This window comes from Phalacrocorax aristotelis, chromosome 3, assembly GCF_949628215.1.
Source record: "Phalacrocorax aristotelis chromosome 3, bGulAri2.1, whole genome shotgun sequence".
In the NCBI taxonomy this organism is placed as follows: Eukaryota; Metazoa; Chordata; class Aves; order Suliformes; family Phalacrocoracidae; genus Phalacrocorax; species Phalacrocorax aristotelis.
The window spans coordinates 100,402,556-100,424,941 of NC_134278.1; the positions used below are offsets into that span (position 1 = coordinate 100,402,556).

Genomic DNA, 22,386 nt, shown 5'->3' on the forward strand with positions numbered 1-22,386 from the left:
AAGGATTCCTCTCTTCTTCCCCTATAAAAATGTTTTGGAGAGTCCTTAAAGGGTGTAGAGGAAATCCTGGTACAACTAGCTAAGCAGTCCTGCTCAGCCTAAGCACTTGGTGTGAAACATGCAAAAAGCCGTTGGGTAAATGTATTCTCAGGAGGAAGGAAAGGGTCCAGGAGAGTCCCCCGGGATTTTCTGCTGGCCTGCATGCTCCCTGGGAGCAGAACCGGCCTTGTGGGAAGGTCTTGCTAACCAGAGAGATGCAGCCAGAGTCATGAGGGAGAAAGGGCTTTCTCATTCAAACACGCACACGGATGCAACCAGGGCAGAAAGAGCTCCAGACAGCAGAGTTCACAGTGCTGGGGGGCCTCATCCCTTCCTGCACTTTTTGTTTATAAAGGGAAAGGAAGATCCTAACCCATGTGGTGGGATGGCAGGCTCTTCCAGATGTGTCAAGGGGACTGCTGCCTCCAGGCAATTCCTCTGCCTACTGTGTTGCTCATGGACATGCAGAGCCCAACCTGTGGCTCTTCCTCTCTACAGTGCAGTCTGATGGCTTGCAGGGGCATTAGCTGGGACCCAGCAACACAGCCATGGAGGGGAAAAGTCAGGGGAGTGAGTGTGTTGTACTTACTTGCAAGAATGACCATGTCCATCCCCCAAAATATACTCATAATCCAGCCAACCATCACGATTGCCGTCAGGATCTGAATCAGAGCAGCAGCAATGTTCAGCCAGAAGACACAACACATGTGCCTGTCGGGGAGGTCAGTCCGGGCTCCACACAGCACGGTGAAAGCGGATACAAATGTTCCTAGGGAGACAGCAGCAACAAAATGCCCAGTGAAAGCCATGGCTTCATGCCTAATTCCTTCCCTTAGACCCATGTCTCATAGCATCCCACTTCGTGTGATTCCACTGCAGTGCTGAAAGGGTGGAAACATTTTACAGGAGGACAAATGGAGGCACAGCCACATGTCACTTGAACACGCTACTGTCTCCCATTGAATTACACTGATAAATATACTTGAAAACCAGGACAGAAGAACACTCTGGGTTTTGGCTCTTTCCCCCCCACCCAACAGTAACTACTTATGCACTGTAGGCAGGTTACAAGGGAGCGCTGTGTGTCTGTGGAAATACCAGTCTACCTTTTTTCTGCCTGGTAGTGATCTCTTGGAGAGAACATTTACTACACAGAAGCGCTAAAGGGGGAAAACTGCACCCAGAGTTAGAGCAGGACTGGCTCTAGAAAGCTGTACAGGTCTGGCAGTCTGTTACTATTTACAAATACTGCTCTAGAAGAAGCACACACACACAAAAAAAAAGGGTGCTAATGTGGCACTGCATTTCTGCCCAACGCTTTCCCCAGTAGCAAGTTGCTACCTGAGAGCATGGTTTAACAAAGCAGGAGCAGCTAAACCAGTGCTGGAGCCAGGCAAGCTCGTGTTGCAGCCCTTGGCTCTACTTGAGGCCAACTTACAAAACTTGCAAACCCCCTTCAGACTTCCTGAAACAATTCAGATGAAGGCTCTTGTTCATGTATGAAAGTTAAAGCTGGGGGAAAAATCCTACACCACAGCAGCCTTTATGAAGATTTGTCCTGAATTTACCACATTGGATAAGCCTGATCTTTTATTTGCAGCTGATGTCCTGGGTCCATGACTAGCTGAAACCTGCAGCTCAGGGAAGCCTTGTCTGACCCACAACCAACCTGCAGAAAAAGACCAGCATGGGCAAGGAGCAGAAGAAACTGTTTCTCACCCCTATAATGTATGAGCTACTGGCCAGGCGGTTCAGTCACCTAATCTAAGTATGCATTTCACCGCCTCTTACCATTACGAATTGTCTTTGTGGTTTTTTCATATAAATACAGCATTGCTAAGATAGGTACACAGGTGTAATGTGGATTGTACTGGATAACATAGTTCTGTGAAATGCTTTCTTTAATGAATGTCTTGAATTAAAAATCCTGCAGCATGATGTCCAGTGGTTTCTATAAAAATGGCCCTTTTTCCTATCAAAGGATGGAAGCCTGCTAATGCTCTGTAAAATGTGAATGAATGAGCTCATCTTCAAAGCACTCAACAGCCTTGTTGAACCTGGGAAAAGAAGGGAGTCCCTTGGTTTGACTGAACAGGGAGGAAACTCAGTTTACACCCTTTCAGAAGACCTCACCAGACAGAGAGAGCAGACAGCTCTGGTAAGGAGCAAAATATCACTTCATCCTGTGCTGCCAGGGTGGTGGAAGAGATAATCTCTTCCATTGCCACCTCTTCTTCAGTGGGTCACAAGAAGAACAGGCAGTTAAGATGCCAAAATGCTGGGGAAGGCTGGCTACAGGCTATTTTTAATCTCACCATCCTCTGCAGGCTTCAACTTCAGCATCCTCCTAACGCTCCACCAGCTCCTAAAACCCTGCTCATCCTCCCGCCGCTGGCTCGATCTGATTTCATACTCCCACCCGCTCCCTTTGCCGCACGCTGAGGCTGGGTGCAGAGCAGTACCGCAGCGGAGGGGAGTGGGTGAGCATTGCTAGAGCAGTGGGAGGTAGCCCTACGGCAGAGCATCACCAACAGAGAGAGGGGCAGCATCTTTTCCCGTGTGAGAAATCCCGTCTGGGCTTCGTCCTTTGACTGCTTGGCTTTTGCAGGCAGGGTTTCACCCCCTTATCCACTAAAGCAATAGGGTCCGCACAGAGGAAAAAGGGAAATAGTTTTAATCCCAAAGGATGTTGCATAAGTCTCCTGCCTTTGTCTTCATTGTCTTTTGTGTCCTCCATGTGGGATTACATCGGATCTCTGCTCCACTTCACCTATCTTTTTCTTCGTTTATAGTGTCTCCAAAGCAGAAGGAAGCCTGGAATATTCCCCCATGCTTCCTGAAACTGTTCTCTGCAAAGTTACACCACAGCACTCTCTGAGATTAAATATGGATTGAGGCAAGATCAGAAAATGAGTGTTTACATTTTTCCCATCAGGATGCAAAATCTTGCCAAATGGAAATGCATGTCGCTTTTTAAAATGAAAATCTTCCCTTCTCGGCTTACCTTTAACTCTTCCAAGTTGTGTTGCAAAAAAGGTCGTAAATGAGCAATAATTCTTAAGCTACAGCTTCAAATCCTTCCAGTGAAGCTTTTAAGATTTTTACATCTTTAGAGTGAGGTGCTGAATTAGCTAATTAATCCCCTAAACACCACAGTGACTAAGCTAATATCTAGTCCCATTCAGAAGGGAATAAAGCAGACAAAGCAGTTAAGTGTCCCTCTCTGGACAGGGAATTGATATAGAAACTAGGATTAAAACCTCATGAACGTTGGCTTCTGATTCCCTCTTCAAGACACTTGCCTACTCACAGGAGCCAATTAATTTTCCAATGCCAGTGCATTTTCTTTATTAATTATGATTAGCTCATCTTTGGGAGGTTGCTGGCATTTCTAAGTACGTGACCTGAGACATTCCAGCAGATATAAAATGGAAGTATTTTTCCTCGAGTCCACATATGCTTTAAAATGTGAAGCAGAAGAGCCTTAAATGCATTTACCAGGGTAGATGATTTCCCCTTAAGAAGCCATCGTAGTCACACATTGCCGAATATGGAAGTGTTTGCATCTGGAAGCAGAGAGTTTGAGAGGAGGAGGAGGAAGGCAAGCAGGCTGTATCTGCTGATACTGCCTGGATGCATCAAAGCTGGGGCACCAAACCGTTTCCCTTCCTGACTAAGCGTTCAGACACTTGAGTACCTATAGCCTAGAAATCATAAACTTGGTATGCAAACTGCAGCTGGGATGATGTTGGCCAAATAACTCAGCCATCCAAAAATGTATGAGGCTGTGAGTGTAACCAGCAAACACAAACTGCTAACTTTGCAAGCAGATGTAAACTACAAGCCCCTACAGCTATGCCAGCATAACATAAGTAAATTATATCAAGCATTTCTTGTATCTTCCCAATTAAAAATATGCAAAACCCAGTAAAATCTGGGATTATTCTAAATCGTGAATTAACACAGCCTCTTTGGGGACAGAGGGTGGAGAGGAGATGCCCTACGCTACCTAATGAGCCTGTTTATTCAGCCTCATGGGGCATCAGGGCCCACTGCTGTACGGCTGAGCCGTACAGCCCACCGGGCACCCAGAGCCAGCAAGTACCAGGGGCCGGGCAGAGGGACAGTTGGGAGCTGGGGTTTGCCCTTCTGGACCAGCTGTGGGGCAGAGGGTGAAGATGCCATGTGCAGAGAGGCTGGGAAGGGATGGGAAGCTGAGCTGGCTCTTTCAACTCATCTCATCTCACTTGGGGCAGTGTCAGCCAGCCAGGCACTGCATGCCATTTCCAGCAAGGGAAGAAAAGCCTCTGGGACTCTGCTTGCTTTTGCTGTCAGCAGAATTGGGGTATTTTTAGATTACACCAGTAAATACGGAAGGCTTTTTATTTTCAACAGCTTAACTCATTGAACACAAAAAAGGGGATGTGTTATCTGTAGGACAATGCTGTAACACAACAACTCCTCTCCAGTCCATCGTCACACAGGATAAAGTCCCCTCTCCAGCGTACACTGGTACCCTGGCAGCCATGGCCTTCCCAAGAGCATCACCTGCTGGTTCCTGGCATCACAGAGTACACCAAAATAGTATGAGAGAGGAATAGTTGGGGGGTTTTTGTCTTAGAGGAAAAACACTCTAGAGAAAGCTCTTCTGGTTTACTACTGTTTGGGTCACTCATTTGGGGTGGAGGAAGATATGAGGTCAAGCCCATGGCCTGTCCCGAGCACAGTCTCCTCCATGCTATCTGAGTTCAGCAGTGACTGTGTTATGGAATATCTTAAGCTGCATGAGAGAAGATTTTCTCTCCTGATTCTGTAGGAAAGCCTATCCTGGGCACTTCTGCAGGAGCTTCAGCCAGACATGGAGCTTGGCATGTTTCATGTGGAGGACCTGGCTGTGAGCAAACTTCTGATGGCACCTTCCCAGAAACATCAGAAGTGGGAGCCTGCTTGGAGCCAGGTTGCAAACCAGATTGAGACACCAATGGCCATGGTGTAAGTAATCTGAGCACAGAAACAACTTGTTAGCGAGCTTCCCACTGACTACCAGATATCTGAAACCTCACAACAGAAAGCACCTCTGCTGCAAGGAAATCACATCTGATGAGCTGCTGTTACAGGTGGAGGGACAGCAGAAACTCAAATTACTGTGATCAGAGGCAGCATGTGGAGTAGCTGCTGCTGGTCATGATCCCTACCCTACAAAGCTGGAGACAAAGAGGTGCCAGGAAACACCCTTTCCTTTTCCCACAAGCCTGGAGGTCATTTAAGATGTTCCTTTATAGCACTGGGAGTAAATAAGGTAGTGGGATAGCGCCTCGTTTCCTGCTCTTAGAGGGAAAAGCAGGACCATGTTGTAATCCTGGAGCACAGCTGCAGGTAAGCACAGGTAAAGGTGGGAAGGAGAGGGGAATGAAATTTGAGGTGTCTGTAGGAACAAGGAAGACTGTTGGATCAATGGTGGGAGATGTAGTTAATGAGCATGTGTTTGTGGGGATGAGATGTACCTGTATAGGTGTATTTTGTCAGGGGAGTGAGCTGTGTAGGGATATGTCTGATATGCCTTTGAATTTTTTAAGTAAAATGATTATTAGATGTCATTAAACAGTGTTGGCAGGTATATGAGGCAGATGTTGTGGATGTGCTGAAAATTCATGAGATGTGCTGGCTCTTGCTTGTGTGAGTCAGAAAAATTATGCAAGAAAGGTAATAAAGATTGGATTTGTTTCCTTAGTATTACAGTGAATCTGGTATCTATTGGTTAAGACATCCCTGGGACCTAAGTGTTCTGAATTTGTTTTTATGCTCTAGTTTGAACTGTAAGGAGCTGTTTCAGTTGCAGAGGCTTTTCATTCTTGGTATCAATCCATATACTAAACTGTAGCCCTTTAGATTATGATGAGGGAAAGAGAACTACTAAAATCTGTCCAAGGAAGGGCTATGTCAGCATCTGCAGGTGCTGAAAACTTTTCCCCTCTGCTTATGTGGTTAGAGCTGGGCTATGCAATGAAACAAAATTGCAAAGCATTAATACTCAGGCTGACTATCTGCTGAAGTTTCCTAAAGCAGGGAATTGTTTGTATCTTTGCCTAAGAAAACAGACACAAGGTAAAACCCTCTGGAAGTGTTCTGGCCAGCGCAGGTCCTCACCAGTATCCCCAGTTTCTCCCTCACTGGAACTCAGTAGGGCTTAGGCTGTATCAGAGAACCTGTCAGCACAGGCGTATCCCCTAAACCCTCTGAGATGAGTGCTTTCTTTACCAGCTTACTGCAGCTTTCTGAACAGAAAAGGCTGGTCCAGAAGAACACTTGATATACCTGTGCATGAACTACCATAGCTCTTGCCAGGGTCTCCACTGTGCCTCTTCTTCCCATGGCCTCCTCAGGGAGCTGTGATTGTGGGAAGGGGGTATGCAGCGAATCTTTCTGGCTTGCAGCAAAATCAGAGGTGTAGAGGCTGGAGAGTGTCCTCCTGAGGAAGCTAATCGTTCTCAAGTGCCTGGGCCTGGCTCTGTGGCCAGATGTGCTCCTTTGTCAGCAGGCGCATTCCCACCCAGTTTCCTCAGAGGCACTCAAAGCAAGCAGTGGAATACACCAACCCACTTGCTGTTCAGAGCCCTCTGAAAAAATAGGTGTGCATAATTACAGCTGCACTCCTGGAGCAGAGCATCCAGCTGAAGCATTTGTGGGCTTCTCACACTGAACAGCTTCGAAGTGCTGCTGCTGCTCTGGAATGGGGCCAGTGCTTAGTCCAGGGTACAGAGGCTGTCATTTACACAGCAATTCTTCACCTGTTAGTGCGTGCTGGACTTCTTTCTCTTTAAATATAAAGAGCATAGAGATGGCAAGACTGCAACACAATGCTGCAGCATTGGCATGTGTCTCACCCAGGAGAATGTGCAACCTATTCTCAGTGGCATCCCCTACATCCTTCCCCTTGTAGTTCATTTCAGCCATGGAAGTAAGTACGGTCTCAGTGCAATTACCTGATTTTCTTCTAGAAAAAAATGGTGGTTTAGACCAACATCTTAAAAGCTTGAGTTTTAACCAAAAGTTTAATTGAACAGCCATTGGCAAGCTTTCTTCCCCTTTCCAGTATCCATACAGACCTAAAGCCTACCCCTGCCAAATGGAGTGCAAAGGGGCTAGGGCAGATAGGTGGTTTTAATGATTTGAGGGGGAAGAAGAGCAGGAGCAGTGGACGGCTTAGAAAACAGGAGGCTTGGTTGGTCCCAGGCAGCACCTCTTGGAATTGAGAATCTGAATCCCATATGCACAGGCCAGGCGTAACAAGTGCTGCTGCAAAGGGGGAACATCAGTGATGTGCAGACACCTGGTGGCAAAGTGATTGCCTGCAAAAGGCAAGTCTTAATGGAGAGCAGTGTGGGCAGGACCTGGGCAAGAACAGTGGGAATCAAAGGGTCAGAGAGGGAAAAGAGAAAGGGGAGGAGGAGAGAGTGGAGGCAGCAAAAGTGACAGAACCTAGATGTTGCCATGGAGAGTAGCTCATGAATTTTCCTCTGTGGCCTGCTGTTAAAAATGCTTTGTTTAGCTTCTGCCAGCACATTGTTTTTATTTTCCCCTTCCATGTTGGAAGGACGTTCAAAGTGAATTCTGGCTCTGTCTGATCCTTTTGGCCTCACTACGGACAAAAATATACAGTCACTTGACAAGTGAGAGCTGGTGCTTGCAATTCTTGTCTCAACAGAATTTGTTCCAACTCCCAAGCCTGCAGAAGGTAGGCTGTATATAGGATTAGCTTCCTTGTTTCCCTGCGTACATGAAAACTGCTCAGTGTGTCCTGAAGTATTATATGCCCATGACTGATTACAACTGCTTCGGTACATTGCTGTAGCTCCAGCACTGAGCTACTGCTCTGCATCTGTTTGTTATTAGTAGGTTTGTGTCATGTGGTCAGAACAGACTTAGCAGTGTTTATGTAGCATCTACAGAAGACTGCCCACGTGCAAGTAAGACAGCATTGCCTTTGCATCACAAATTAGGTTTTTCTCATATTTAATGCTTTAGAAAAAGTTAACTCTTCTGAAAACAGAGTTTTTTAACATGAACTTCACTGCAACAAACTTTCACAGACTTCCAAGGCTAAAAATATATGGTGAAATATTAAATTACTTGGGGAGGGCTGCATGAAGGTGAAATGACTTACTAAAGCTTTAATTATATACAGAGCCATAGGCATTATTTTTACTCTGCAGCACTGCAACATTTTGAACACTTAAGAGCAGCCACCCATAAATAGTGAGATTGCAGTACAGCTTGTTCCACTGCCACACATTCCACTATCCTTGGGTGAAGTTTTCCAATCCTATGGTTTAATTCTGTTGACTTGATGCTTAAAATCAAGGGTGTGCTTGATGTATTTGAGATTGGAGAACTTCTGCTGAATGGTGATGTGGGGCCCAACCATGAAATCCACAGTGGTGGAGCAGACCTCAGACTTCTGCCAGGACTTGCTGCTGCTGAATTATTTTTGCAAGTTGTACCTACCTGACTCCCAAACTGATTCTTCCCCTTTTATATAAAGGATGTGGTCCCAGATCTGCCACTGACGTCTTGCATCAATTTTTATACCTCAGTGGTTCATACCACTGAAATTTGGAAAATTTGTAATTTCCCAAAAGTAAAGGGGCGGAGTGGGGGTGGAGGGGGAGATTACTACACAGAAACCTGATAGAAGAAGTGGAAAGGGTGTACCAAACAATACCTGCAGTCACAGAAAATTAATTGCTTGAGAGAAGTCTGTCCACACCAGAAGTATCATCTTTTGCCGTATTTCCAAGATACTGTGCCTCAAGGAGAAATTCTTTGCCGCACTTAACTGACACGCAGGTCAACTCTCTGAACACAGCACCAATTGGTTGCTTTTTCCCAACTTCTTCCCTATGTAACACTAGTACATCGCTAACAGTCATCTTCCTTCCCAAGCCGTTCTGGCTTCTGTATGGGTCACTTGAGAAACCCTGGCTGTCCAAGTTGTGCTGTAGCCATTCACTACACCTGTGCTGCTGACTGTGGTGGTACAGAGTGATGCTTTGCTGGGTGTAAAGGAGTCATCCTTTGGGCACAGCCAGCAGCTTGAGTTCTGCATAGACTACTCTGGCTTGCTTCTTGCTCACAGCTAGACTGGCTTGGTTAAAGCTAATATGGGTCCCCAGTAGTGCTCTGCCGTTTGTAAGGTAGATGTTTGCTATGAAGCAGACCACAGGCTGTCTGCACGTTACAGACAGGGAACAAAGAGCCAGGGAGGCTAAATGACGTGTCCCTTGTTCTGCTGCTAGCCAGGGGCACAGCTATGAAAAGAACTGAGACACTGCAGCCTTGCTTCTGCTTGATACTTGCTTTTTTCTCTGCTAATGGAATGAGAGAATTTTAATTAATTTACATCCTTATTAAGTATGCCAGCATTGAGAGAAATAATGTAATTAGCTTCCAGTTATAACAACAAACATAAGGGAGAACAAAAGGCATGACTGCCATTTACAGCACAGGGCACTTTGCTATAAGCTCATCTGCCCTAAGTGGATGCGTTCCTGCTGCTCTGTAATTTTATCAGCAACTTAAAAGCTCTTTTTCATGGAGACAGCTCTGCTTGCTGGTTTCTCTCTGCTGTCTCTTGCCATGCAGAACGTTCTGCATTCATACTGTCTACTATTAAACCGGGTGCTTATTCCACCTTGTGATCCCCCTCTCCTCCCGCCAGCTACCCAGGAACACCAGCTTGTGTGCTTTGCCATGGCTCTCCTAGTACCAGGCCGCTCTGCATCCACCCACCAGAGGAGCTCAGGATACAAGTGACAGAGGAACCAAGGAGACAGAAACAACCTTCCACTAAAATATTTCTTATTTTTAAGTCTATGATCTTAATTCACAATTCTTAAGAACCTCCAGAAATAAATTCTCTGTTTCCTTGATGGACATCCAGAAACAAACTTCAAGCCATTCCATTTTATGCTATTGATATGGAAATAATTTGGATGTGGCTTTTCATCCAAACTTTATAAACCTGGAAGCTTCAAGAGCTGAATCTCCAGAGAGACTCCTTATTTCAGAGTGGCCATGAAACCTGTAAGGGAAGCTTTTTAGCTTTCTGGTACCTCCAGTTCCTAAAGGCCTGTGGAAATAAGAGCTGTGTAACAGTGGAAAAATAATGAGGAAAAGGCCATGGATTCTCAAGAGCTTTCACAAAGGCTCTAGCCAATTATACGGTGATGAACTGAAGTTTATTCTTAATTGTCTGTACAGGGAAAGCTCTTTCTTGGTGGGCACTGAGTAGGAGGCATGTGTGCATGACTCTCCTGTCTCAACTTCGACACTGGTGCGAGGGCTCAGAAGGGCACTCGGTGTTCTACTGGGTGAAGCCAGATCAAATGCTCCTTGTTTTCCTGCCTCTGCCCTCCCACAGCTAATTAAATGCCATTAGTGCCCATCTCAGGGTGCTCTAATTCAGCAGAAGGAAAGCAGCAGGCAAAGGGCAGTGTGAGAGTCTCTTTCCAGCCCTGCCTGTCTGCATTCAGCCAAGCAGCCACGGTTCAAGTCAAGGTCTGCAGCTGTGTTGCCTCCTCATCTGTCTTTCTGATCGCTGCCTTGTAACTAATTTAGCCCTTTGAAGCTACCTAACTGCGTTTGCTGTGCTCGTGGAAGGATAGATTAACTACTTCTAAGATTCACTGAGCGGTGAACCTGAGTTTGCTGAGATACCCTAGAGTCCTTAACTGTGAAGACAAATTATGTTAATTAGGGACTACCAAGACATAAGACAGAATTAATCTTATTAGAAAGTTAGATGGGGATGCAGAGCAATTAGAGTCTTTGCTACAGACCAAGAGAGCTGAAATGGAAATGTAATAAAGTGTGCCAGCCTCCAAAATCACCCCAAAGTACAAGCTATCTTTTAAGTAGTATAGGAATGTAAAATGAAACTGACATAAATGTTCAGAGATCTGCAGTGATAAGTGTGCAGGAGACTAACAAAAAGGCCTTTTTTTTCCAGAAACTCAGTGCGTGCATTTTATGAACCAAAGCATCTCAAGCAGGGACTTAAAGGGGACATGGCAGTGTTGCACTCTGTAGCCCAGAGGTGTGGTGTTGCACTCAGGAGTCTAGAATATGATTTGGGAGACCAGGATTCAGTCCTGGCTTTACTGCCACTTGCTAAATAATTCTGAACCTGTAGCTTTATTCTTGTAGTGCTGGAGTAACATAATTAAGATGTTAAAACCATTACTTTCAAATGTCTTTTCTATTTGGATAGTCCTTGTCCCAGGAAATTACCATCGCTCATGCACTTATCATGTGGGGCAGTATCATTGTTCTTTTCAGTACTACTGTAAGTCAAATAATGACCAGGTCTTGCTTTTATAGGACAGTTCACAGAAACGCTATTTCTTAGATGAAAGCAGATTCAAATGCAACCAATTCTGTAGAAGAGCAGTGTGGGATAAAGAGGACAAGGGTCCACACAGAGCTGGCTGCAGCCAACCCACACTCTTTGGTGAGGAGGGCAGGCGCTGTAATTGTAGAGGTGAAGTGCACAGCCCAGGTGACCTGCTGTCTACAGTCTTTCTCCTACAGGGAAGATGGGGAGAGCATCTGGAGTCTTCCAGAGCCTTTTCAGCTCCCCATGGAAAGGCCCCAGGCAGACCAACAAAAGCAAGTCTGTTGGCAGTGGAAAAATGAGCTGTGGTACCTTATGCCTGACATCACCCCAGTGCAGTCTCCATAAATAGAGCAGGCTGGAGTGACCCATGGCTTTACAGATTCTGTGAATATAAGCACCAGCCAAGACAAATTAATTCAGCCCAGCTAGCATAGTTTTGTAAAAGGAAGATTTCTTACTAGGGTGGAAAAAATGTTGAGATTACGGATGCCATTGCACTGTATCTGCATCAGCAGGTATCCTGTGATATTCTGGACAAGGACCTGAGCAACCCGCTCTAGTTTAACCCACTTGGAGGGAGGACTAGATGACCTCCACAAGTCTCTTCTGAACTCAGCTATTTTATAATATTTTGGTAACTTTACTCTATGCAAGGCTTAGCTGATCTCTGTTTCTTTTCCCAGAGCCAGGTCCTCTTGCCATTACATGACTAACAGTTCTTGAATATAGAGCACTTTGTGATTTTTTTGGTTGTTTTTTTTTTTTTCAATTAATTTTTGAAGACCTGTTCTGGTTCTTAAACATCGGGTGCAATTACTCTCATAGCAGTTGGTATACCTGAGCAGAAAGCATGCTTGTGAGTGTCTGCTCATGCCAAAACAGGTGAACTTCAAGCCAACACACCACCCCCCTTTGACATTGCCCTCTGAGCACATGCATGCTCATATCAAAGAGCTGAGCCTGCCTCTGAGGGGAGATGCCTTTGTACTAAGGGGAAATAGCACTTTCATATGTAAGTGTGGTCTTTCTTTAAAAGTAAAAGAAATATTAACTTGGATAAAATAATGCTTTCTGCAGGGTCTACTCCTCTTCTGTCTGAAAGCAAAGCTAAAGGAAACCCCACAGCTTAGCTGAGCAGGTCACAAACATAGATGAGTACTGAGTCCTGTTCAGGAGCTGGGTTATCCACAAACGGTTAATGCCTCTCAGACAGTCAAGATACGTCCAGCAAGACCTGGACTTCTGCACAGCTATGTAAGTGCGCTTGCAGGATTTTACATGTTGGTCTTTTCATCTGAATGCCCCCTACACATCACCATCTCTAGGAGTTCTTGCATTCCCAATTTGCAGGAAATAGTATCTGATTTACACTTATTTTGGTTACAGGACAGATTTTCCCTTTACCAAATAGCTTGCAATAGTTAGGCATTGGAATAGGCTGCCCAGAGAGGTGGTGGAGTTGCTGTCCCTGGAGGTATTTAAAAGATGTGTAGACACAGCACTTTAGGGTGTGGTTTAGGAAGCATAGTAGCATTGGGTAAATGGTTGGACTTGATAATCCTAAAGGTCTTTTCCAACCTTAATGATTCTATCATCTGCTATCTAGCTACTGGTCAGCGTATTATAAATACATATGCATTTGTTTGTAGATATCAAAGAACTGAGTTCCCAACATCACAATATGGCATGTAATTACTCTGAGTGAAATATGAAAATACCTCCGTTATACAATGATTCAAGGACACCATTCTTCAGAGGTTAGGGAAGATTTATATGAAGTGAGATGTACCAGGGAAAATATTATACAAAGAGAAACTGGAAATTATCATAGTTTCATCCTGCCTGTCATTCTTTTTTATAATTCTCATGATGAATACGTTACAATAAGGTTAGGGACAACAGTAAAATGGTTCAGCTCTCCTATGCAAGACAGCTGGAAGCCCTTATCTAAATGTTAAAGGGTGCAGCTCAGATGAGGTTTAGATTTTTAAGTGTCCTTTCCTGCCTTACTGAGAAGGCATCAGACTGGGGCAGGGGACCAACCATGACACCTGGCACTGAGGTTGCAACGCAAGACTTCACAACCTAAACAGAGATGTTGTTTCTCTGCTTCTGTATGTCTTCCAGTTTGACAAACTGGAATTTACTATAGTCAGTTCTTACCCACTTCTCCATGGTGATTTCTAAACAGGGCTGTTTATTGCGGGGTACCAATCCTGCAGAAGAAAGGGAATTCACATTTGCTACTTGCATGCCAGCCAGGGCCTCCTTGTGGTAGGCAATGTATGAACTCCAGCAGATTCTTCCTCTCCCAAAGAGCTCATATTGCAGTTCTTAAACACTTGAATGATACTCCTGCCATACCTTCTTGGGAACTGGTGTTATGTACTGTCTCTCTCAAGAGCCTCTGGGTCTCCAGAGCAGCTCAAAAAGTTCCATAACCTCTGACCCATGGAGGACTGCCATTTGCACCTTGCGTGGCTTCCCCGGTTCAGGGCTCCAAAGCAAGCAGCAGGGAAAGCAGAGGAATGCATCTGCTTGGAAAGAACAGGTGGGTGTAGAGGGAAGACATTTCTTGAAAGGGCAGGCTCAGCGGAGGGACCATCCATCTAACCTTTATTCATTATTCTGTCGGCATTCTTTTCCTACTGCCAAAAAATATATCTATATTGGGCTTAGATTCATCTCTGACATAAATCTATTGACTGCCACAGAGTTACGCTGGGGATTCATTTGGCTCATCAGGTCTAACCTGATCCTGGCAGCAATTCAGAAGTGCAAACAGCAGTAAGACAGTTATTTTAAATAATACTAACAAGCTACAGCAAACATATATATGCTTGCTGCTTTGTGTGAGACTGATGAATCAAATCCAAATGGGAGCTTGAAAGGACTAACACAAATATGCATCTATGAAATTTGAAATTCTGGGCTTACTTTGTGCCCATAAGTTGTACAGCTGGGAGACTAGTTATCCAGCTTCTGTAACCCCACAGCTTCTAATAGCTGATTGTGGTTTAAGCTCACTTTTGGCCAGGATTCACTGTACCAGCATTCATGCTATGATGTGAATTCCATTTATGGGATTGCACAGCCAAAATCAAGGTGAAAACTGCACTTTACCCCACTACAGAAAAAGGCCTCTGTAGGTCTCCTGTCTCAGCAGAGTTGTCAGTTGTGCAGCTCCACTTTTCTCTCCAGCTACCCTAACCACCTTCCTCCCTCCCTTTGCCTTGTAAATGTTGCAATGTTACCTCGATTTTCTCATCTCTTACAAATAAGGCTTCCATCCACTCTGCTGAAACCATTCTCACTAAGGTCTGCAAAGAGTCTGTCTGAGTGTCGGGACTTCCTCCATCTGCAAGATTTCTGCCTCCTACCTCTGGAGTACGTTAAGGGCTCTCTGCTCTTTGACATCGCTCCATCTGCCTGCCTTTCTCCTACCATGTCCTCAATATCTCTCACTCTACATTACCATCTTTCTCTTCTTGTTTAACAGAGGCACAGACTGAGCCTCTGCAATCCCCTTCTCGTTTCCTGTTTCCTCCACACCATTAAACTTCATCCAGACGCAAGCCTCCATGTGCCATCTCCATCTTTATGCCAGTGACTCAAACTCCTGTGTCTCTTTAGGACCCTTCTCCCACATCCTGCCCAGTCTTTCTGGTGTCTCTGCTTGAACACCCTCTTGTCTTAACTTGGCAATGGCAAAGTCAAGCTCCATTTCCCTGTGTGGTGAATGTTTCTCACTCATGACACCACCAACCACCTTCCCATCAATCAGGATTGCAAGCGAAGAGAAAAAGAGGAGAACTATGTATTTAATTCCTCCCTCTCCTTTTCCCATGCGTTCAGGTCACCCAGAATACTATTCCTTGTTCTCTCTCTCGCATCAACAAGTTCAATGTTTTTCTTTTCTTACATTCACTTCAATCACTATAGCCTACTCTCCAGCCCCAGTCCTCCCTCACACACTGTATCAAACACTTTCCAATCTAAGACTTCATGTTTGGAGCTGATGAATATCTGTTGCTGTTATCATTTATATATAACCTGCAACACAAAACCCCTACCCTCAAACTAGCAATCTGTTGTAGTTCCTGTGTGACACGAGGTTAACTTCTTGCAACAATTTATTTCTGTAGTTAACAAATGTCCCCATCCATATTAGGAATTTACAAAGTCTAAATCGGTTAAATCACTGTTATGTGGGGTTTTCTATTTTATATTTTTAAGACTAATAGATCAGGTACTTTTCTTACACATGTAAATATCTGCAGTTCTAACCACCAAAATGACGGAAGGCTATGCTTTCTCCTGCTCGAAGTCCGTACATAGTGGCAAAGAGACAGCACTTCACTAACAAACTGTGGCAAGTCCATGCTTTGCCCCTTGCATGGGCTACTGTGTGCTCTCTGAAAGAGTGGACCATTGATACACTGCTATATACTACAATATTCTCTTCCTTCTTAGGAATTCCTTACTCTTCTATACTAATCCCTACAGCTGCCTGACATGTATTTCTACAGTCATTATAGCTTCCTACATTTAAGCATTAAATAACCCCACATTTCTAGCTACAATAATTCATTTTTCTTTCATTTTTCTTTCATTTTGGTTATAAAAAATGTAGCATTTTTTCTTCCCTCACATTCTATAAAATAAGATTTCTAGTACAGTATTGTACAAAAGCAACGATCTGCCATATTAGAGCTATTCTGCCATCTTTTATTGTGCCTGCAATGAAAAAAAAGCATGTATTTTTAGCTTACTGTGCTACACAGAACAATCTGATAGCAGAAGCCTGTTACTGTCATTCGAAGGAACATTTGTTTAACCAGATGCAGTCATGAGAAATTACCTTAAATTTTACAATTAGTATTTTCTAGAGAAAAATGTCTGTTCCATGCAAAATCCAAAAATGTCAATGCATTAGGACCACATCACAAAGCAGCTGTATCTTATTAAACTTTCCTTGGAGACAGATAGGAACAGGACCACCAGCACTCTGGGGCATCAGAGCTATCCACAGCAAACCACATGTCCCTATCTCAGATACTAGGGCAATTAGGGCAGTGCAATAATCTAAGCAGAAGGGCCTACTACAGGATCTCAAGTCTGTAATGATTACACTCTGCTCTACAAATGGAATTACTGTCCTATGGCAGCTCCTTGCAGGGAAAGGCAAGAGCAAGTTGGCACACAGGACAGCAGGAGAGAAGGGACGGTTAGGTTCAAGAACTAGGGATCTGTGGTGGTTTGACCCTGGATGCCAGGTGCCCATCAAAGCCACTCTATCACTGCCCTCCTCAGCTGGACAGGGGGGAGGAAATATAACAAAAGGCTTATGCGTCAAGATGAGGACAGGGAGTGATCCCTCACCGATTACTGTCACAGGCAAAACAGACTTGGGGAAACTAGTTTAATTTATTGCCAATCAAATCAGAGTAGGATAATGAGAAAGGGGGTGTCCTGGTTTCAGCTGGGATAGAGTTAAATTTCTTCGTAGTAGCTAGTATGGGCCTATGTTTTGGATTTTTGCTGGAAACAGCGGTGATAATGTGGAGATGTTTTGGCTGTTGCTAAGTAGCACGTACACTGGTCAAAGACTTTTTCAGCTCCCCATGCTCTGCCAGGTGCACAAGAAGCTGGGAGGGGACACAGCCGGGACAGCTGACCCAAACTGACCAAAGGGATATTCTATACCATATGATGTCATGCTCAGTATATAAAGCTGGGGGAGGAAAAAGGAAGGGGGGGGGGGGACATATTTGGAGTGATGGCGTTTGTCTTCCCAAGTAACTGTTACGCGTGTTGGAGCCCTGCTTTCCTGGAGATGGCTGAACACCTGCCTGCCCATGGGAAGTAGTGAATGAATTCCTTGTTTTGCTTTGCTTCTGCGCGCAGCTTTTCCTTTATCTATAAACTGTCTTTATCTCAAACCATGAGTTGCCTCACTTTTACTTGTCCAATCCTCTACCCTGTCCCACCAGGGGGGGAGTAAGCGAGCGGCTGCGTGGTGCTTGGTTGCTGACTGGAGCTAAACCACGACAGGGGGACAGAGAATGGTGGTTGTGGTCTGTTCATCCCATGTTTTCTCTGCTGCTCCTTCCTCCTCAGGGGGAGGACTCCTCACACACTTCCCCTGCTCCAGCCTGGGGTCCCTCCCATGGGAGGCAGTCCTCCACGAACTTTTCCAATGTGGGCCCTTCCCATGGGCTGGAGTTCTTCACAAACTGCTCCAGCACGGGTCCCTTCCATGGGGTGCAGTCCTTCAGAAACAGACTGCTCCAGCATGGGTACCCCGCCTTGGGGCCACAAGTCCTGCCAGCAAACCTGCTCCAGCGTGGGCTCCTCCCTCCACAGGTCCTGCCAGGAGCCTGCTTCAGCATGGGCTTTCTATGGGGTCATGGCCTCCTTCAGGCACCCATGCTCTGGGCGTGGGGTCCTCCATGGGCTGCAGGTGGATATCTGCTCCACCATGGACCTCCATGGGCTGCAGGGGGACAGCCTGCCTCACCATGGCCTTTACCATGGGCTGCAGGGCAATCTCTGCTCCGGCACCTGGAGCACCTCCTCCTCCCTCTTCACTGACCCTGGTGTCTGCACAGTTGTTTGCTCACACATTCTCACTCCTCTCTCCTGCTGCAGTTGTGCAGGCTTTTTTTCCCCCCTTCTTAAATATGTTATCACAGAGGCGCTGCCACCATTGCTGATGGGCTCAGCCTTGGCCAGCGGTGGGTCTGTCTTGGAGCCAGCTGGCATTGGCCCTACCAGACATAGGTGAAGCTTCTAGCAGCTTCTCACAGAAGCCACCCCTGCAGCCCCCCTGCTACCATAGCTTTGCCATGCAAACCCAATACAGGATCAAACTCCTTTGTGAGAAGTTCCTAAGGGTTGTGCAGACTGCCTTAGTTCTCACCCAGAAAATACTCCTCATGTAGAAAAGGAATTTCTGCACGCAGTAAAAATACTGGGTAGTTGTGTCTGGACTGAACAAAATCAGAATCATGGGTGGGCCCAGTATGTAGGTGGAGCAAACTAGCCTAAACATATGATTTTGTGAAGGATCATTAAGCACAGAGTGAGCGCAAGGCTGCAGAGCTCCTCTGGCAGCTCCTACTGTGTTCCCCTGCAAGAAACTACAGGCAGCCCAGGACTCTCTAGAAATCTTTGCATTCACCTTTGCAACTTGCTCTGTATTCTTGTCAACTGTTGCAGAAGGACCCAAGTGTTCTGGGTCCAACACTCAGATCAGCCTATCCTTTCCAGGAACAGCCTCAAACCCAGCCTGTTCCTGCAGAGGTGGAACAAGTATCACTGCTTAAGCTTCCTAGTCTGTGCTCTTGGAGGGAACAAGACAAACATGAGCTACCAGGAGAATTGTTTGGTCTTTTGGCTGAATGGTTGGAAACAGAAATGAGCTTTCCACAAAGCCCACCAGACCTCCCATACCTCACCTGAGAGATGGTACAACTGGCAGCAGAATGCTTCAAGCAAACACATGTGCTAGTAGCTAATGTATCACATGGAACTAGCTCCTTTTTTTTTGCCTATCTGACAGAAAGCAAGACCAGACTTAGGGTGGGATGAGAGTGCGAAGGGGATGGGATGGAGTAAGGTGGTGTCATCAACTGCCCTTGCTGCTGTGTGTGATCAAAACGCACATAGAAGAAAGGTCAGTCAAAGGCTATTATACTACAGGGATGCAATTACAACTTGCGGGTTAGGAAGTCCCTAAATCACAGAATATCTTAATGAAAAAAGTATCAGAAGGTGCTGGTGCATTTGCTGATGTGTTGACTGGCTGTACAAAGCAGAATCTGATGCTGTAGGAAACTTAGGTCTCATCATTGCTAGCTGAGTGGCAAGTGATGCAGGACAGGCAGAGTCTGCATCATGCATGTGATCCATGTGAAACATCACATTTCTAGGGCTGGGATTAAGGCAATACAAGTCTATTGGAAAAGTGCTTTTTATTTTCCAGTTACTGACGATTAACAGCTGAGCCAAACCCAAACTGCTCAGCAGGGAGGGACCATGAATAGTTCTTCTCAAACGTCTGCCCCTAAACTATTTATAATCCTTCAATATTTTTTTAACATATGCAAGTAATTCTGCATATATTTTTCTACTTACTGTTTTGAACATACTGTCACTTCTCCTAATGTCCATACTGACCAACAGCAGCACTTCATCTAGTTATCTTTATCTTAGCATTTCATAAGTACTAGTGATACCCCAGTGCATGCCTGAGTAATTATGTATACTAGTGTTCTCTTCCTTCTGTTGAAGAACAGAAGAAGGAAGGCAGAGAAGCCAAAGCATGATATTTTGAAAACACATAGGCACCTAATTCCCACTGAACTCAAGGAATCCCAGGCTAAATCATGCCGGAGGCGATAGTGAAAGAGATGTCAGGTTAGTCAATCAAACTCTGGTTTTCCTAGTTTAGCCTCACTGCCCTCCAAGCTTTTGACTATAATGAAAGTGAAACATGCAGATTAGGATTATGAGTAGTATGTACTGGAAAATGAAGACACTACAGGGTATTAAAGAATGTTTTTCTGCAGTCTCTTTTGTGTTAAGAAATAATATTTCTTCTGTTTAAGCAGTGCTAACGATATGTGCTGGGCTTTTTGTGACTTGAGGAGAGCAAAACTGGTCCAATACGATACTGTTAAGTGCTTATACTGTGCAACTATATGAGGATTCACAGGCTGAAGAAGACCAGCTGCCAGGCAATTAATCTCTTTTTAGTATAGGTTTTAAGACCATATTGGAGTCAACAGTAGGGAACATATATCTGTGCCATAGCAGATTCAGTGCAAAGTCTTACCAAAGCTCTCCTAAGTTTAAACTTGGCTTACTTTAACCATGGCATTGCACTGAGGTACTAATAGGTATTTTCATCTGCCATCTCTTGATGTGAGATGGTGTATCTCCAGCTAGGGCATGGGACACTCCTACTTCAGCCATAACTGCTTCAGCTGCCCCAATCAAGTTTCTGATGGAGTTGTCAACACCCCGGAAGTCAGAAGAGTGAGAAGGGAAGCCTTCCTGTGTTACTTATCACAACTGGAGATTACTGGCAGGTGTCATCCTGGTTGGCTGGGGTGAAGCAAGGAGAGGCAGTAGCCAGTTCCCCAGATTCATCTGACCTCATCTGTCAGCTCCATTAATAAATATAGCAGCTCTCAATGTTACTGATATGGAGCTGCAAGGACCTCTCATACTTTCTATACCATAATGCATAACAGAAAGAACATTGTGAACATCCAGCACGTCCTTCAAGGAAGGGATCTAAATATCACCATGAGCAGTGTAGTGACAACATGTGCTCAGGGTATTCCACAGTCAGCAAAGCTAACAAGACTTTAGAGGAGGGATGTTATGGGAGAGGTTATAATGACATTACAGAAATCAGTGATGTGCTGTGGTGGGTTGACCTTAGTTGGCTGCCAGACAACCACCCAGCTGCCCTCTCACTCCTCTCCACAGGACAGAAGGAAAAATAAGATGAAAAATTTTGTAGGTTGAGATAAAGACGGCGAGATCACTGGCCAATTATAGTCAAAGGCAAAACAGAGTGGACTTGGGGAAAATCTATTTATTACCAACTAAAATAGGTTTGGATGGTAAGAAACAGACAAATTAAAACACCACCTCCTCCCCTTATTTTCCCCTCACCCGCAGGTTCAATTTTACTCGTTTACTCCTGATTCTTCTGCCTCCACCCCACTCTGAGCAGTGCAGGACAGATGAGGAATGGGGAGTAAGGAGTCAGTTCAGAGCAGTTCCTCTCTGCCACTCCTTCCTGCTGATGCTTCTCCCGTGGTCTGGTGTTGATTGTTCCATGGGCTGCAGTCCTTTGGGACAAATCCACTCTAGCATGGGCTCTCAACAAGTTGCAGTTTGTGTCAGGAGTACCTGTTCCAGCATGGGCTCTCCATGCATGTTTCTTTCAGCTGTTCCTACAGATGTGTGCCCCCTTTCCTGCAGCGCTCTGCTGCCAAAATCTTGCCACCAATGCCCACTTTGGAAAAGAGCAGGCAAAGAGCTGTGGGGAAGGGCAATTGTAGTAATTACAGAAGTGAAAGGTATGAGGTCTAAGCTTCGAAAATACACAAGTTACAAGAGACATGGTAGCTGTATATGGGTTAGGAAACAGCATGAAGGTCAGATCTACTGACGAGTTCTTGTAAGGACAAGACGAGACCCAGAAAGATGTGTGGGCAATGCGTGATGTATTCTGAAACTATTAAAGTGAATGCCTTATTTTGCAAACCAGTTAATGGTTTCATCTGACCTAACTTCAAATATCTGCAAGAGAGGTGTCTTGATCCAAGCCAGTTACCCTTTGCAGTCAAAAAAAAAAAAAAAAAAAAAGACGGAGGCCCCCAGAGGGTGTGATTCACAACCTATTTTGGAGAAGAGATGAGTCATACACTGGTAGTGTCTAATTGCTCCCCAAAGATTATAACAACAACCAACTCACAGGCACAGGTAGATGAATCCCACCTAATACGTCCAATAAAAGAACAATCACCATTCAGTTATTTTGACTAAATAAAACGAATAAAAATTATCCTCTGCTTTGGTATATCAGCTAGCTAATAAACTCCTTTAGGAGGAGCTTTTGCTGCAGGCAAGTTATTGCATTCAATTCTGTTTGTTACAGATCTTCCTCTGAAACACCTAGTACTGGATATGCTATGAGGTACAACAGAGCAAGGACTTTGTTCTGCAGGACTCCTATGCCCTCAGTGTAGAATACAGCCATGTATTATGGATACAGAGGGAAGGTGGGACCTAAACTATGGTCGATAGTATCCCTGTAATACTAATGCACACATTTTTAAATGTTATTTTTGCCATTCTTCCCTGTTGAGAAAGAGAAGTAAAGATAAGTTCTTTGTTCTGATCATTACAGTTTATCAAAATTACCTTGG

General features: G+C 45.0%; 1 protein-coding gene across 3 annotated transcripts in view; it reads right to left on the minus strand.

Annotated features, from left to right (window-relative positions):
- STUM (stum, mechanosensory transduction mediator homolog) overlaps positions 1 to 22,386 on the minus strand; it is a 50,587-nt gene that overhangs the window by 14,233 nt on the left and 13,968 nt on the right. For all 3 annotated transcript variants that reach the window (XM_075088726.1, XM_075088727.1, XM_075088728.1), the window contains exon 2: positions 629 to 808. In XM_075088726.1, coding sequence (XP_074944827.1) covers positions 629 to 808 — 180 coding nt within the window. The remainder of the gene's footprint in view (positions 1 to 628; positions 809 to 22,386) is intronic.